Source organism: Chiloscyllium plagiosum, unplaced genomic scaffold, assembly GCF_037043375.1.
Source record: "Chiloscyllium plagiosum isolate Xiang-an unplaced genomic scaffold, Cpla_swu_hap1 HiC_scaffold_39, whole genome shotgun sequence".
Classification (NCBI taxonomy): domain Eukaryota; kingdom Metazoa; phylum Chordata; class Chondrichthyes; order Orectolobiformes; family Hemiscylliidae; genus Chiloscyllium; species Chiloscyllium plagiosum.
The window spans coordinates 14607481-14624033 of record NW_028270177.1 but is presented as its reverse complement, the minus strand read 5'-3'; the positions used below and the strand labels follow the sequence as shown (position 1 = coordinate 14624033).

The following is a 16553-nucleotide window of genomic DNA, read 5'->3' as shown; positions in this document are numbered from 1 at the left end:
TTTAATGATATTTAAAATGACATAACTTTTCACTTTACAGTCCATGAGACCTCAGCTGAAACTTGAAAGGATATGTGTGATGTTAATGTCTATCAGAACACCAACACATTGACATCTTCCCACCAAATCAATTTGAAGTCTGCTAATGTGTCAGAAGGTATACAAGTCCCAGGCTGGCCAGGAGAAACAATATGCAGCAGGTCCTTCTGAACATGTGACTACTAGGAAGAAAGGTCAAAGCGCATCCCAAGAAACACCTATCAAGACAGTCACCTCAGAATGAGGAAGTAAGACAGAGGCATAATGATAATGAAGCACCAACTCAGGCTGCAAGAACAAACTCAACATCCTGTGACCACTGTAATAGAATACAGCAGGACATATTGCTAACAGTGCAGTTGGTATTTCTGTTGAGGGTTTCTTGTTCCAATTCAGGATTGAGACTCATTGGGTGGCATCAGTGGGAGTCTTATGAATTGCTCAGCAACAGAATGCTGAAGATGGAGATATATTTCTGTAAGGAACATAGAAAATGCAAACAGGACAATTAATGTGAGGGCCACATTTCCAATTAACACTCTTCCACATTCACCAATGGGTTTTTCCTTGCAGCTTCTCCAGTCTGTTCCAGGTCCTCTTATTGCTATCCTTACTGTGTCTGTAGGGTTGTCCTTCTGTTGGCCCTTTGAAGAAAGAGAGGTTTTACAATGTACAACAACAATCCTTGAAATTTTGTGGTGTGTGTTACAGACCAACACCAGATCTGTCAAGGCATCGAAAGCATTGTTCCAGTAATCCAGTACTATGTTTACTGATTTCTGAGATTGATGTTTTTCTTCCTGCCCTGTGCTCTGGACTGGAATTGTTCAGTTGTGTTTTAAGTCAGAGTTACAGGGGGTGGCCTTGACTGTTCTACAGCCCCTTGAGATCAACCTTTGGACAGTTGGGAAAGGGTGGAAAGCGGACTGCCAAAGATTAATGTATTTGTCTGAGAATTCAATTATAAGGTACTGGTGATAATCACAGATAAGCTATACAATAGGGCAGTGGTCTCTTTTGTTCACAAAAAAGGTCGGGCCATTGCATAATAGATTTGATGGGGTTATATTGGTATTATGTACACATCTGAAAATATTGTTAATCTCTTAAAAAAATTGCTCATTTCTCTCATGCAGTGGTTGCACTTGCAAAAGGAGAAGACCAAGTTTCACTTATGGTTTCTGGATGTCCCAAGCTGCATTATAATCAAGGATTACTGAGGTGTCGTTACAAATGTTGAGTGGGAAACACAGTGACCGATTCACAAACAGCAGGGTCCTACAACTGCAATGACATGATTATCAGCTACTCTGTAGGTGTTTGTTGGGAGATTAATATTGCCCAGGTCATGGACCTATTTTTGCTACCTGCAGTATACCACAGCAAGCTCATTTACATCCACCTGATTAGTTTAATATCTCATCTGAAAGAAATCATAGAGCCTGCAATGACTGAGAATAGTTCTATTCATCTGTCCATTCTGGGCTGATTGATATCATGCATTGAGTCATAGGAGTTGGGAAGTCATGTTGCAACTATACAGGATATTAGTTAGGCAACTTTTGGAATACTTCATTTAATTTTGGTCTCCCTGCTTTAGGAAAGATGTCATTAAACTTGAAAGGGTTCAGAAAAGATTTACAAGAATGTTGTCAGGATTGGAGGGTTTGAGCCACAGGCAGAGGCTGAACAGCTTGGGGCTATTTTCCCTAGAAAAAACGCAGACTGCAGATGCTGGAGAGTCAGAGTCAAAAAGTGTGGCACTAGAAAAGTACAGCAGGTCAGGCAGCATCCGAGGAGCAGGAGAGTTGACATTTCGAGCATAAGCCCTTCATCAGGAATGTAATGGAATTTTTGCTGGAGTATTGGAGACTGAGGGGTGACCTTAAAGAGGTTTATAAAATCATGGGGTGCGGGGGGGGGGTTGGATAGAATGAATAGCCAAGGTCTTTTTCCCAGAGTAGGGGAGTTGAAAACTAGAGGGTATAGTTTTGAGGTGAGAGGGGAAAGATATGAAAGGGACCTAAAGGGCAACTTTTTCATGCAGAGGATTGTGTATGTATGGAATGAAGTGGTGGAGGTTGGTATAATCACAATATTTAAAAAGCATCTGGATTGGTATGTGAATAGGAAGAATTTAGAGGGATAAGGAGCAAATGCTGGCCAATGGGACGAGATTAATTTCGGATATCTGGTGAGCTGGACTGAAGGGTCTGTTTCCATGCTGTACATCTCTGTGATTCTATGGTATCCATGATGTTCCCAGTGCAAGGGTAAAACAACACCAACACGTACAAGTTAAGTGGTGGTCACAGCCACTGGCAATTCCAGGCATTGATGGGAGTGGGTGAGAAGGCTGATTACTGCATTGTGGCTTTCTCGGTAAATCAAAGCCTCCACAACTTGGGTGGGTGAGGGCACATGCAACTCTGCTGAAGCCAATGTTAATATGGGTTTGCAGCTGGATGGGTGCAGAGCCCCGCTGGTGTAGCCTAAGCTCCCACTATGGCTCCACCTCCTCTACATCCAAAGGGATACAGGAGAATTCCCGATGAAAAATCCATTGCAACAATATAGAGAAGACGAAAATAGATGCTGAACCATGACATTTTGTAGAAACTAGAGTAAGTTGTACAGCCCCTTAGGACTGCTGCATCACTCAGTTCAATCATGGCTGGCCTTTATCAGCTGGCAAACAAAATAATGCTCTTGAAAGAACTGATTGACAACGAGAGAAAAACCACAAAGAAATCAAGACAAAAAAGATGATGCCACATCTCGAGCGACGCATGTTAACTGCACTGGTAGTTGCTGGTTTACAGCAGAACCTCAGTCAAGCTGCGTTCTGAAGACTTGCAGCATATCCTGCTCAAATATCCACATCTTAAATAAAATCTGAGGAAAACATCACTTAATACCCAGAATGAGAAATCCACAGAGTTGCTATCGTTCTGAATTCCTTTTACATTCAGTTCCAGATGCTGAGGGTTTATAAAATTAATCTGTTTGCATGTGGAATGGGGGCGTGGGATTTTGCAGATTTCTGAGATTCTGTCAGTTTATCAAAAATTGCCGACAGACAATGCACGTGACATTCTCCTTTGAAAGGTCAGAACACAGTGTCATTTCTTTTGACAGATCTGTTGCAAGGAAATTTATGTCTCTTGAAGCTCGATTTCAGCACTTGATATTTTGCTTTTCTGCCACAAATCTAATTTGTGGCAGTCTGTCTCAGCTGTGAGTCTATTTAAATGATGTAACTATTACCACTGGAGGGAAAATATTGTGGAACATATATTGGCCCTGGAACAGCAATTCACAGAATCACAGAACTGTTACTGGCCCAATGCAATGGATTCTGCTTGAACAATTCCCTTGCCCCATCCACACACAAGCCCTCTCTTGCCCACCAAAATAAAAAGTAAGAGAAAGGTGTTTGCTTGCCACCTGCTAAAGAAAAGAATAAACAGGTTTCAGATGCCGAAGGACCTGCTCTTTGCTCCATTACTTCAACAGGAGTTCACCAGCTTCTTATTGAGATGTAGTGACTTTCTCCATGTCATTAGTAAATGACTGCAGGTTTAAAACTCCTTGGAGTCAGTCCAAAACATTGGAACATCTGCTGCAGACTGAACCTTCAACCCATCTCAAACTCAACCTGAAATTTTGCAAGTAATTAAAAGTCCCCAAGTCCCCTGACCAGAACACTGAACAAATGAGCAATCCATCCTGAAAATCACAGGAATAGCAAGCATTGGAAAGCATCATTCCACCCCTTCCAATCCACCCCATCTTCTCCAACAAACCCTCAAAGAATGTCAAACTGGAGAAAAGAATTGCTTTGCAGTAATTTGTATCAAACTCACAGAGTCTGTCAAGTGCACAGTGGATGTGAACCCAGCTGAAACTCCCATCCAACTCACTGAACATTGGCACAGATGGAATAGCCTATCACCCAATAACAACTATTCCTGAAGAAGGGCTTATGCCCGAAACGTCAATTCTCCTATTCCCTGGATGCTGCCTGACCTGCTGCGCTGTTCCAGCAACACATTTTCAGCATTGTAGCATTATCACGAGACGAGCTATCGTAGATCCCAGGCTAATGTTTCTGGGACACAGGTTCAAATCCCAACATGGCAGATGGTCAGGTTTGAATTCAATGAAATTTTGGAATAAAACACTGGTCTAATGGTGACCATGTAACCAATATCAATAGTAATAAAATCCCATCTGGTTTAATATTGTCCTTTGGGGGAGAAAATCTGCTGTCCTTAACTGGTCTGACCACCACGTGACTCCAGACTCAGACTAATGTGGTTGACTCAACTGCCTTCTGGGCAATTCAGGTTGGGCATAAATGTTGACCAGCCAAAGACACTTACATCCCATGAACAATTGTTTTCTTTTTAAATGAGATAGAGAGGAGAGAAACAGCTACTGGAGGGAATTGCAAAGCATGGTTATTAGGCAACGGAAGACATGGTCAACAGTGAAGCAATGAAAATCGAGAGTGCTCATGGGGCCAGAGCTAGAGGTTTACAGACAGCTCAGAGGATTATAGTTCTGGAAGAGGTCAAAGAGATGGGCAGAAATGTTGGATTTGAAAAAATGATGACAATTTTAGAATTTGAACACAGCTTGACCATGAGACAATGTAGGTCACCAAATACAAGGGGTAGGGAGCAGTGAGTGTGGGTTGAGGCATGGGGGAGCAGAGTTTTAAATGACCTTGTGTTGAGGCTGTGAGCATAGAATGTAAAAGAGCAGCCAGCTTAGCAAACATGGATCTGACAGGAATAGCCTGGACCAGGTACGCACCAATGATAGGGTATTACCCACTGTTGGGAATCTAATTGAATTTGTTCGCAAGCATTTGCCTTTCGGCTCTCTATGTAATGTTGATACTTCACCAGAATCACAGCAAAGCCCAAGTGTGCAATAGGATTACCAATGCCTCAGTTATGTGTTTGAGGTTAAGGGGAATGTTGCTTGAACAAGAAAACCCAATTTTGCCAAACGATGATTGATAATTACTTCTGCAGTTTACATGGTCCTACAGATTTTCTGCCCAATGTTAAGAAGTTTGTGCAGTTGACATTTATTCAATGGATGCTTGACTGAAATAGTTTGATTAAATGGGTCCCAATGAGGGCAAATAATTGAGTTCAATGCTCATTACTTGTGTTCCAACAAAATCCAAGAGGTCACCTAGCAGCAAACTTAATCCATTCAAGAACAAATGCATTTGTATAAACATCATTAGTTTGTATACCCTGCCACTTAGACGTATAAAAGATCACACATCTACAGATATCTGTTTCAAATTGCCTCCACATCATAGCCAACTACTATTGCTGCAATATAGAAGCAACCTTTGGAAAATATAATTGTCTATGAGATAGATTCAGTCTAGTACATCTTGTAGTCTCTCAGCAGCCTCTAGACCATATCCTCTGACACTGTTGCAACCATTCTTGTGTGTCTCTATTTCATCAGCACTAATGTGGTCTGTCCTTCCCTAAATTTCTACTTTTCCTCCTAAATTTCCTAAATATCAAACACACAATCCTGCACTGTCATCCTCCATGTAGCAAACCCCACGTGTAACAAAACAATTTTCATCACACTGTTCACTTGATGTTTGACAGCAACCCCTAGGGTTCTTGACAATCAGTCCTCCCACCTTCTTACAATGTATAGATCTTTAAAAGTTAAGTTTGGTGTTGCCTTCTTACTATTTCTTTGACATGCTTCATATTTTCACCCAAGTTTCTATCCTGCTTTGATCCTTCATGACAAGTAATAAGTTTTAAAATCCACCTTTTTAAAACAAAAAATATTTAAGAGATGTGTTCACAGGTCACATTTATTGTCTGTACCCGGATGTCAATGTGCCTTCATTCCTGAACTGGTTTGGCTTTTGTCTTGATAAAGTCAGGATTTTGATGAAGAGATATGAAGGAAGATTAGCTAATGTCCAAGTCAGGGTGCTCTGCTACCCGGAAGGGACTGGCAATTTCACTATCTTGGTTCATCTCCAAGTTTGTGGAGAAAGGAAGTAAATTAGAAATAAGCTTGGCAAATTGATAGAGCACACCCTGTAGCCTCTACATTCTGCAGACAAGTAAACCCAAATGGAGAGTTGGGATATTGAGTTCCCCAAGCCAGTAATCATACAATAGTTTACCCTATTTTTGGATAAGAAATAAAATGACAATCAGGAATAACATTGCTCTATTACGGTGTGGGGGTGGGGAGGAATAAAGGTTAAATTCCACCAAAGATTGCTCCAACAGAATTTCACATATATGCTAAATCTGGGCCATCAGGCCTTTTATTTTCAAACCAAATTGCTGTTCAATAACTCCTGAAAAATTGACAAAATGTTGGAAACGTTATTTTAAAAGCAGAATGGTTGGGAAGTGAGAGCCAGAATTAAATGCACAAATTAAAAATTAATGCAACAGAGATGCAATTAGATCACACCAGACTCTAGTCAGAATGCTTCCTTTAGATACAAAATATTTGACTGCTCTATCAGACATCATTCCCTCAAAAGCAATTATTTTCTCACAGCATATGAAACAGAATATCTAGTAATTACATTGTGCTCACGCGATGAAGCTACTATGTAGTCCACAATCTATAATATTATGTTAGCCATTAGCTTTTTAAAAACACATTTGAATTTGTGTAGCCACTTAAGGCTATGAGCGCCCATCTATCATGCACCCTCTATTCCACAATGCAACAATCTATATCACTCTAACACATCATCACCATTATAGCATGAATATATGCTACCATTCTTTCATCATTACTGAAATTCCTAACCTGACACCATTGATGTAATGGACCATCGATGTAACGTCCTCAAATATTAATACACTGGAATCCATGATAAAATCTCATAAAAGATTATATTCATTATGGCTCCTGTAATTAAGAACACCCTGTAAAAACACACAAACACTTAGAATGTATTTTTAGCACACTCTCCAATTGCAAAATTATTGTGAGGAACATACTTTTTTTTCCATATAGTTCTACAGCACAAGCTAAATAAGGTTTACTCCATTTAGATCAGGCAGCTTAAAATAGATAGCTTCACTATCAGGATCTCTTAAAACCCTGGAAGGAATAACCAAGCTTGACAGTGCAAGAGAGCTGATTAACATCAGTTAAAAACACAGGATGCTAAGAGGCAGCTAGATAATGGAAAGGAATTGGACTTTCAAATACACCTCAGTACCCTGGCTGATTTTTCTCCAGGGGTATAGGTGAGAAAATATCATGACTCAACAGTGCTTTAATGAACAGTGTTTCCAACCGGGATTTTCCTTGGTCCTGTGGCTCAGTAATGTTAGTATTCACAGTTCTGCCAGAAGGGTCCACTCACATGCCTTATTTTCCCATCCCAAGTCATTTATAATTGGGGAGGGGGAGCTGGTTAAAAAAAAAAATACAACAGGGAGCGATGAACGCCTCCCTCATCCACTCAGCTAAGAAATGAAGCTTGATTTGGCATTCAGGCCACACGCCCCTCCATCTGCTTGTTGGCACATATTTATGCACACCAAGAATATGAATACATAAAACATTTGGACAGCGCTTAGGAAATTTAGTCAGATAAAATGGGATGCATAGGACTAATTGGTGACACGCGTACACACATAGTGTCCAAACTTTGCACAACACCCAATATTAACCCACCCTTTACTTGTCGTGGCATTGTCACATCAATTACAGATTTTTAAATTGCATTTCAAAACCATTTGGCTAAAGTTGAGAGGTATGCACAGTCTAACCATCTACTGTCAACAGAAAGCCATTTAGAATCAGGATCATAGAGTCAGAAATGTCTTAAAATGACAATTAGATTTGATAAATCATAAATATAATCATTAGGTAGGGCTATGTTTGTTCTAATCCTTAGCTTTATATACATTACAGTGGATCAATATCAATGCGACCAGTTCTATCTATATGCTAATCCCAGCAAAGGGTATTAGAAAGAACAAGCCCCACAACCCGTTTGAATGTTTAATAGTAGCAATGGGATGTTGTTTGCCAGATGCAGTTGTAAGTTGTTTTAAATTGGTTACGAACTAAAAACATTTTGACACAACAGACGCCATCACCTCAAACACTGGAATCTACCACTTGGAAAGCCTGTACTGGACACGAGTTACATTTATAAATATAGATCCAATAGCTGCAGACAGTTACTGTGAGCTATGGGCCCATTCCCTCATACACACCATGGATTTTCTTGTTAAGTTGTGATAGATTGCCCTCCATAAACAGCACCATTTCTAAGCTTTTACCTGGAACTGGAGTGGTACAACCTTTGTAAAGAGGTTTAAAATTAAGAGGAATTGGTAGGCTCACAGCTTCACCAGACAACTTTGGTGTGAAATATCAGCAAGTTTGACTTCTATATTCTGGAATAACATTTTTTTTTAAAATGCAGCAGGTAAATATTCTAAAACCGAACTTGTGCCAGTGAATCCTGGAGAAACATTTGATCTTAATAATGCAGGAGACCACTTGAAAACATTAGCAGGTCTTTCAGATGCTGATTGATCTCTTGTGCATTTTCAATGTTTTATTTATTTATTTTTCATGTTTGCAGAATAGTTTTGAATACATTCCATAAATTAGAAATTAAAAATTGCAAGGGCCTGTGAAATAAGCTTGTGTAATAATATCATTTTTTTAAAAAAATATGCAATAATGAGATGAAGAGTTTTGCATTTTTACTAGTTCCAGACTGTTTAAAAATGACAGTTTGTTTTGAAATGTTTTTCTGGGACCATGTGTGTGTACATTCCCTGAAGATTAGATTAACTGTGTTAGCCTGCTCAAGACACAGCCTTCAGCAGAGTCTGAAGTCAATGCATCCGTGGGTTTATTGACCAGTTTAGAATCCCACTACCTTCAATGGTTGAGTCGTTTTAATTTACAAATGTTAACAGAAGCAGAGTACAGCCGATGCAATACTGGGCTGTTAATTTAATTTAGCTTCCTATAGATCGCCATTAAGTAACTTATTTTCCTTGAAAAGCACATCAATTGTTCACAGTACAACTGGGTGTGATAATACAATGCCCAAGGCAAGGAGATGATTTTATACCTATTCCTGGACAGTTGTATACTATGCAGATAAAGGTAGAACAACAAAGATATTCAATTGTAGACTTCAATAAATTAATTAGAACGATAGAATCTCGGTACTATTCCTTCATAAGACACTATTAAGATGTTCTTCTTTTCCACCTCCGTATTACAGTTCCTTCAGTTCACACTTTGTCATCGCCTTCCTGCTCTGACTCAGTCTCCCACAAAGTCTATCACTGTCACACCATGTCACAGCCTGGCATCCTTTCTTAATCTTTGCATATGTATCCTTGCCTTTCCAGGTCTGGCATTCCCACATTCTCCCTGCCTGTTTTTCACCTGCTCCATCTCTGTACCCCAATCCTGTTACAATCTGTACCCCAACCCATTGTTAATGTCTCTCCATGAAGTCCAATCTCTGTCCAGCTTTCTTCACAGAGAAAGTGAAAATGAATGAGGGAGCAACTGACAGAGAAAGAGAGGGTGAGTGAGACACTGATTGTGAGTAGAGCTATTGTTACCCTGATGGGATTTCAATTCCAGTTCCAAGAATCCACTGCCTAACAAGTGAGTATTGGCTAGTTCCTGACACTGTTCCCTGGTGCCTGAGTCCTAGCCCCAGTACTGGATCCTGATCCCTGATCCCAGCTAGCCCAAGTCCTCAGAAGATCCCTGATCCCAGTTCTTGATCCTGTTTTCAAAATCTTCAGCTGACACCTCAATTCACAGTTTCTGAGTCCTCGAACAAATCCCTGATCCCAGTACCTGACCGAACTTCCTGATCCCAAGCCTTGGTTCCTGATCCTAGTCCTTGCATCCTCAACAGCATCCCTGAACCCAGTGCCAAACATTGGTTCCTAATCCCTGAGTCCTCAAACAGATCCTATATCCCAGTGTCTGACCTTGATCCTGATCCCTGAGTCCCCAGACAGATCATTGATCCCAGTCGCTGAACCAGATTCAGTGATCCCAAATCCTGAGTTTGGTCCCTTGCACAGAACTCCAATCTGCGGGATCTCCCTAAAGGAGCCAGCCCTCTCTGCTTCTGGTCATTCTCTGTGCCATAGAACATAGAAAATAGAACATAGAACATTACAGCGCTGTACAGGCCCTTCGGCCCTCGATGTTGCACTGACCTGTGAAATTAATCTGATGCCCATCTAGCCTACACCGTTCCATTATTATCCATATGTGTGTCCAATGCCCATTTAAATGCCCTTAATGTTGGCAAGTCTACTACTGTTGGAGGCAGGTCGTTCCATACCCCTACTATTCTCTGAGTAAAGAAACTACCCCATATATCTGTCCTAAATCTATCACTCCTCAATTTAAAGCTCATGTTAGCCTTCACCATTGGAGGAAAAAGGCTCTCACTGTCCACCATATCTAACTCTCTGATTATCTGAAATGTCTCGATTAAGTCACCTCTGAACCTTCTTCTCTCTAATGAAAACAGTCTCAGTTCCCTCAGCCTTTCCTCGTAAGACCTTCCTTCCGTACCAGGCAACATCCTAATAAATCTCCTCTGAACCCTTTCGAAAGCTTCCACGTCCTTCCTATAATGTGGTGACCAGAACTGCATGCAATACTCCAGGTGTTGCCTTACCAGTGTCTTGTACAGTTAAAGCATGACTTCATGGCTCGAAAACTCAATCCCCCTACCAATAAACGCCGACACACCATATACCTTCTTAACAACCCTATCAACCTAGGTGGCAACTTTCAGAGATATATGCACCTGGACACCGAGATCTCTCTATTCATCTACATTGCAAAGAATTTTGCCATTAGCCCAGTACTCTGTATTCCTGTTGCTTCTTCCGAAGTGAATTACCTCACACTTTTCCGCATTCAACTCCATTTGCCATTTCTCAGACCAGCTCTGCATCTTATCTATGTCTCGCTGTAACCCACAATATCCTTTGGCACTACCCACAATTCTGCCTACTTTAGTGTCATCTGCAAGTTTACTAACCCATCCTTCTACACCCGCATCATTTATAAAAATGACAAACAACAGTGGCCCCAAAACAGATCCTTGCTGCACACCACTGGTAACTGAGGTCCCATCAAACACCACACTTTGTCTTCTTTCAGCTAGCCAATTTCTGATCCAAACCACTAAATCACCTTCAATCCCAAACTCTGTATTTTGTGCAATAACCTCCCATGTGGAACCTTGTCCAACACCTTACTGAAGTTTGTCTACTCCAAATCAACCATTTTACCTTCATCCACCAGTTTTCTCACCTTCTCAAAGAGCTCAATAAGGTTAGTGAGGCACGACCTACCCTTTTCAAAACAATGTTAATTCCTAATGAAATTATTCCTTTCCAGATGATTACAAATCATATCTTTTATAACCCTTTCCAGCACCTTACCCATAACTAAAGTAAGGCTCACTGGCCTATAATTATCAGGGTTGTCCCTACTCCCCTTCTTAAACAAGGGAACTACATTTGCTACCCTCTAGTCTTCTGGTGCTACTCCTGTTGACAATGATGACATAAAGACCAAAGCCCAAGGCTCTGCACTCTCCTTCTTGGGTTCCCAGAGAATCCGAGGATATATCCCATCCGGCCCAGGGGGCTTATCTATTTTCAGATCTTCCAAAATTGCTAAAACCTTCCATTTGTCAACTGCAATCCCATCCAATCTAGTAACCCGTATCTCCGTATTCTCACTAACATTGTCCTTTTCCAATGTGATTACTGACCATCTTGCTGATATTTTGGCTGACCATCCTCTTTCCCTATTTTTCTAAACTGGGTTTCACTTAGAGCAAACTCTAACATGCGCCAACCGAGACAGAGGCTGGTGCTTCTTGGAAAGTGTCATAATTACAATGAATTTAGGAAATGAAAAGCCACACACAGATCCACACAACTTCTGAACTTGAATTTTTTTTGAGTTTAGATGATGGACCAGCATTTCAATACAACTTCCCGGCTACAAATCAATAGGAGGGCGGAGAGTTACAAGATTATTGACAGGATGCTGTGGGTCTCTCTGACTCCTGGAGCAGGCTATAACCGAAACTCCCTCAGAATCCAGCAGCAACAATGGACTCATTTCAAACAATACTCCGTGCACAGCCAATGAACTTGTGAACTTCCTCCAGCCCCTGATATCCCGGCACTGGAACCACATTCAAATCCAACAGTATTTGCCGAGCTTCTGATGGACAATATCCACCGAGAATCGGGTCTTTCACCGACTCTACGCTGGAATTGGACGTGAAAAGCGCCGAGCCTTACTCCTGCGGTTCAGGCGCGGTTGCATCGAGTGCAGCCCTGGTTTAAAATGTGATCCTGCAGCCTCCCCTATGTGTTGATAACCAGACCTGCGAGAGAATTGTACATCTCGGAGATTCAGGATTTCATCCGAGCTCCCATGCATTACCAAGGCAGGGGATAAAGGGAAGGCGGGGTATACTGTATTTTACATTAGACTTGAGCAACTGATGTATGGCAAGGCATGGATATGAGGAATGTGCACCCCGAAATGTTTCATTTAATCAAATGTTGTGGATACTGAAAATGAGGTTACACAAAATCCCCGCAGAAATGGCTTAGGTGGAAATAGACGCTTGTTTATTTCTGGTAGCACCTTCAGAAGCTGTGTCTAGTCTGTACTGGACTGACATCAAGTGACATGGGAGGGGGGGGGAGAACAGAAAGGTAGGGGTGGGAGGGCAAAACAGAATAAGGAAGGGGGAAGAGGGAGGGAGGGAAGAGGGGATGGAAAAGAGGGAGAAAGGGGCGGGATCATTGGGAAAGGGGAGAGGTGATGGATGGGGAGTGAAAGGAGTAAGAGGAGGGAAGCAAGATAGGTCAGGATGGAAGGGAAGGGAAAGAGGGTAGGAAAAAGGGAGGGGGGAGATGGGAGGGAGGGGAAAGAGAAGGGAGGGAGGGGGAAGGAGAGGGGGAAGGGGAAGAAGAAAGGGTGAAAATGGAGGGAAAATGAAGATGGGGAAGGAGAGGGAAAGGAGAAGGATGAGGGGAAGGAGGCGAGCGGAATAGGGAAGAGGGGAAGGGGAGGAAGAGAGGGAAGGGAGAAGGGAACGTGGGGAGAGTTGGAGGTGAGTGAGGGGGAAGAGAGGATAGGTGAAGTAGGGGAGGGTGGGAGGGGTGGAAGGGGAAGGGAGGGAGGTGAGTGAGGGGGAAGAGGGGATAGGTGAAGTAGGGGAGGGTGGGAGGGTGGAAGGGGAAGGGAGGGAGGTGAGTGAGGGGGAAGAGAGGATAGGTGACGTAGGAGAGGGTGGGAGGGGTGGAAGGGGAAGGGAGGGAGGTGAGTGAGGGGGAAGAGAGGATAGGTGAAGTAGGGGAGGATGGGAGGGGTGGAAGGGGAAGGGAGGGAGGTGAGTGAGGGGGAAGAGAGGATAGGTGACGTAGGAGAGGGTGGGAGGGGTGGGAGGGGTGGAAGGGGAAGGGAGGGAGGTGAGTGAGGGGGAAGAGAGGATAGGTGAAGTAGGGGAGGGTGGGAGGGGTGGAAGGGGTCTGCATGAAAAGCAGATTTCTTCCAAGGGGACACTGTCACTGAAGTCAGTGAACCTCAAACAAACTTGGTTGGGAGGGAGGGTGCAGATGGAGTGTCCCTCTCCCATCTTTACCCCCTGCACCACTGGGTTCGACCCCCATGTGGGGTAGGGACTGCTTTCGGAAAAGAAAACAATGCCTCAACATCCCGGTTCAAACTCAGCCCGGGTAGATACTCTGGGGGAGGGATGGGGTGATGATGGTCTGTTCAACAAGAGATACTCATCTCTCACTGGGGACACGGGATGTGGGGGTGAAGGGGAAATGAGAGAGAGAGAGAGAGATGGGGATACAGAGAGATGCAGAGATGCGACCAGAAAAGAAAGTGTCCGTGAGCCACTCAGAGAGACAGGGACAGAGGGAGTGAGGCGGGGAAACAGGACAGCAAGGGAAACCACTCGAGACCAAAACAGGGAGAGAGAGGGAGAGGGAGGGAGACACTAAAACGGAGGCAGGAGGACATAGATATTAAGATACGGAGGACGAGAGAGTGAAAAAAAAATGAAAGAGAGGGGGAAATATTGAAAGACCCAAATGTTCAGTTGAATTGAGTCAGATCAGATAGAGCTGAGGTAAATCCATGAAGCAGCTAATGGATTTGAGACGGGTTTGAAGTCCCATTTGGAGGAGTCCAGTCCGGACAGACCTCCATGCTCTGCTCGAGGCGGGACAGCCTCTTAATAAGAGATTTGGAAAGCGAAGCCCCATTTCCCCCAAAAGAGCTCAGCCAGGCCAGGCACTACATCTCGGTGAGCAAGTGCAGGGTCTGGGACTGACACCAGTGGTCCCCCGGTTGGAGTTAAAGGCTCCGGGTAACACAGGCTCCCAGCTCCGGACTGGCAATGGGAGCAGAAGGGTCCTGGTAAAATGGGGTGGGGGGTCACAATATCTAGTGTCAACAGATTCGCTCCTTTAAACTCCATTGGAGACCCCTCCACAAAAGAACTTTAACGCCACAATGTGTAGGAAATGACCCTCTGTCCTTGGTTCGTTACAAACATTTTACCTCTTGATGATTCCCTCCCAAATTTATTTTTAAAAACTCGTTTTTTTTGTCAAAAATATGTATAAATTCAGTGGCAAATCTCTGTAGAAGAAGGCAGAGCGTGTGAGGGTGGGGGTGGGGGGGGGGGGGGATCTTTAACTGCACTGCGGTCTTAGTAGAGAGAGAAAATAAAGTCCCACATTGCTAACTTGAAAGTCCCAGCACACCCGCGCTCTCTTAAGCACAGATTATTGGCATTTTGAAGATGTCAGTGTGTAATTCAGTGACTGCTGATTCCTCTCTGCGTACATATATAGCCAGTCGTTACAGTGCAATGTGCAAAGGAGGGGGAACAGGTCTCTCTGTACAATAAATCGCCAAGTCTCTATACAGTGACTCAGAGCTCAGCGACTGCAAGGAACGTGAGTCGAAATTAAAACACCGAAACACAGCAAATACTCACATTTCCGTAACGTTTTCCATCTCCTGCAAATCCAGGACGGGGAAAATTGTGACATTATCGGGCTGGTTGCAGTAAATCTGGCTGATCTTGCAGATACAGTTTCCCGGGCAGGCCCGTACCCAGAAACAGTTTTGCAAACTGCAAGTAACCCACAGAATCCTCCACAGAAATCCCCGCGTAGAAAAGACAGGCCAACACGACATGTTCAGTGTGTCAAAACTGTTGCAAGCTTGTCCGGAGCCCTTTATAAAGCCCCCTCTCTTTCTCAGACGTTACTAACACGCTCCCATAGACAGGAGAGAGAGAGAGATAGAGAGCAGGCAGAACGCGTCTCCCTTTCAAAACATCTCCACATCCGCCGGCTCCCTGTATTTGCCACCTTTTTTTTCAGTTACTTCGATAATTTCAGCCCTGGATCAGGAGCGAGAGAGACAGGATTTCAAAAATCCAACCACAGTAAATCACAAAGAGGAAGGATGCAAGTAGGAGCGGAGCGAGAAATTGACCGGCCTGAAATTCCAAGCGAAACTGACACCTGGGAGCACAGGAGTGGGAGTACAGATCCAAAGCCAGAGGGAGGGAGAGAGGGAAGATCGAGGGGTTTGTCCAGTCACAGGCACAGGGACTGAGTTAGACTGAGATACAGCGACGCAGGGATGCTGCGTGCTGGGGCTGAGAGAGAGAGAGATGAAAAAAAAGGCAGGAGACGTGATTAGAGAGACATGATGTAGAGATGGAGGCGAGCGTGCCCCGTTCGGTTTATAGATTTCCAATCCTGTGCATCACCAATATGAGTGAGAATAAAGCCTACCCCCTCACCTCCCTCCCTCCTCCTCCACCTCCCCCCTCTCCGGGGGATTCAGTAAATGACTGTGCAACAGGAATGCACCGTGATTTTGTTCTGTTCAAATCCAATTTTCCGAGATTTAACTGTTGAAAGTTATAAATCACAGTCAGTGGATTTTAACTAAAAAAATGCCAACGTTACATCTGCAGAGAGAGAGAGAGAGAGAAAACAGCCCAGAGCGGGGAAGGGGAGCTGGAGCGCGGAGCGAAGGGATGGGAGATTAGGGCAGGTCCAGGGCAGGAACAAGGGGTTCACTTCGGCAGCACTTGCCTGACGAAAGGGGAAAGGCAAAGCAAAACATTCAGCAGCAGATGCCCAGCGCAAAAACGAAACGCACACACAGGAAATGTGCCAGAGAGAAGGGGACGAGCAGAGTGCGAGAGGGAGGAGAGTGTGTGAGAAAGGGGATGTGGGGTGGAGAGAGGATGGAGGCAGAGGAGAGCTAGAGGGATACAGGAGTGTGAGAGGGACAGAGAGAGGGTGCAGAACTTGAGGGGAAGAGAGGCGGGTAAGGGAGGAGAGCTGAGTTCGAGAAGGGAGAGTCTGAGGGAGAAAAGC

The 16553-nt window shown here is 43.6% G+C and overlaps 1 protein-coding gene across 2 annotated transcripts in view; it reads right to left on the bottom strand.

Annotated features, from left to right (window-relative positions):
* Nucleotides 1-15917, bottom strand: part of LOC122540954 (NT-3 growth factor receptor-like) — a 767468-nt gene extending 751551 nt beyond the window's left edge. For both annotated transcript variants that reach the window (XM_043677305.2, XM_087981472.1), the window contains exon 1: nucleotides 15149-15917. In XM_043677305.2, coding sequence (XP_043533240.1) covers nucleotides 15149-15351 — 203 coding nt within the window. In that variant the 5' untranslated portion in view covers nucleotides 15352-15917. The remainder of the gene's footprint in view (nucleotides 1-15148) is intronic.
* Between the last annotated feature and the right edge of the window lie 636 nt (nucleotides 15918-16553).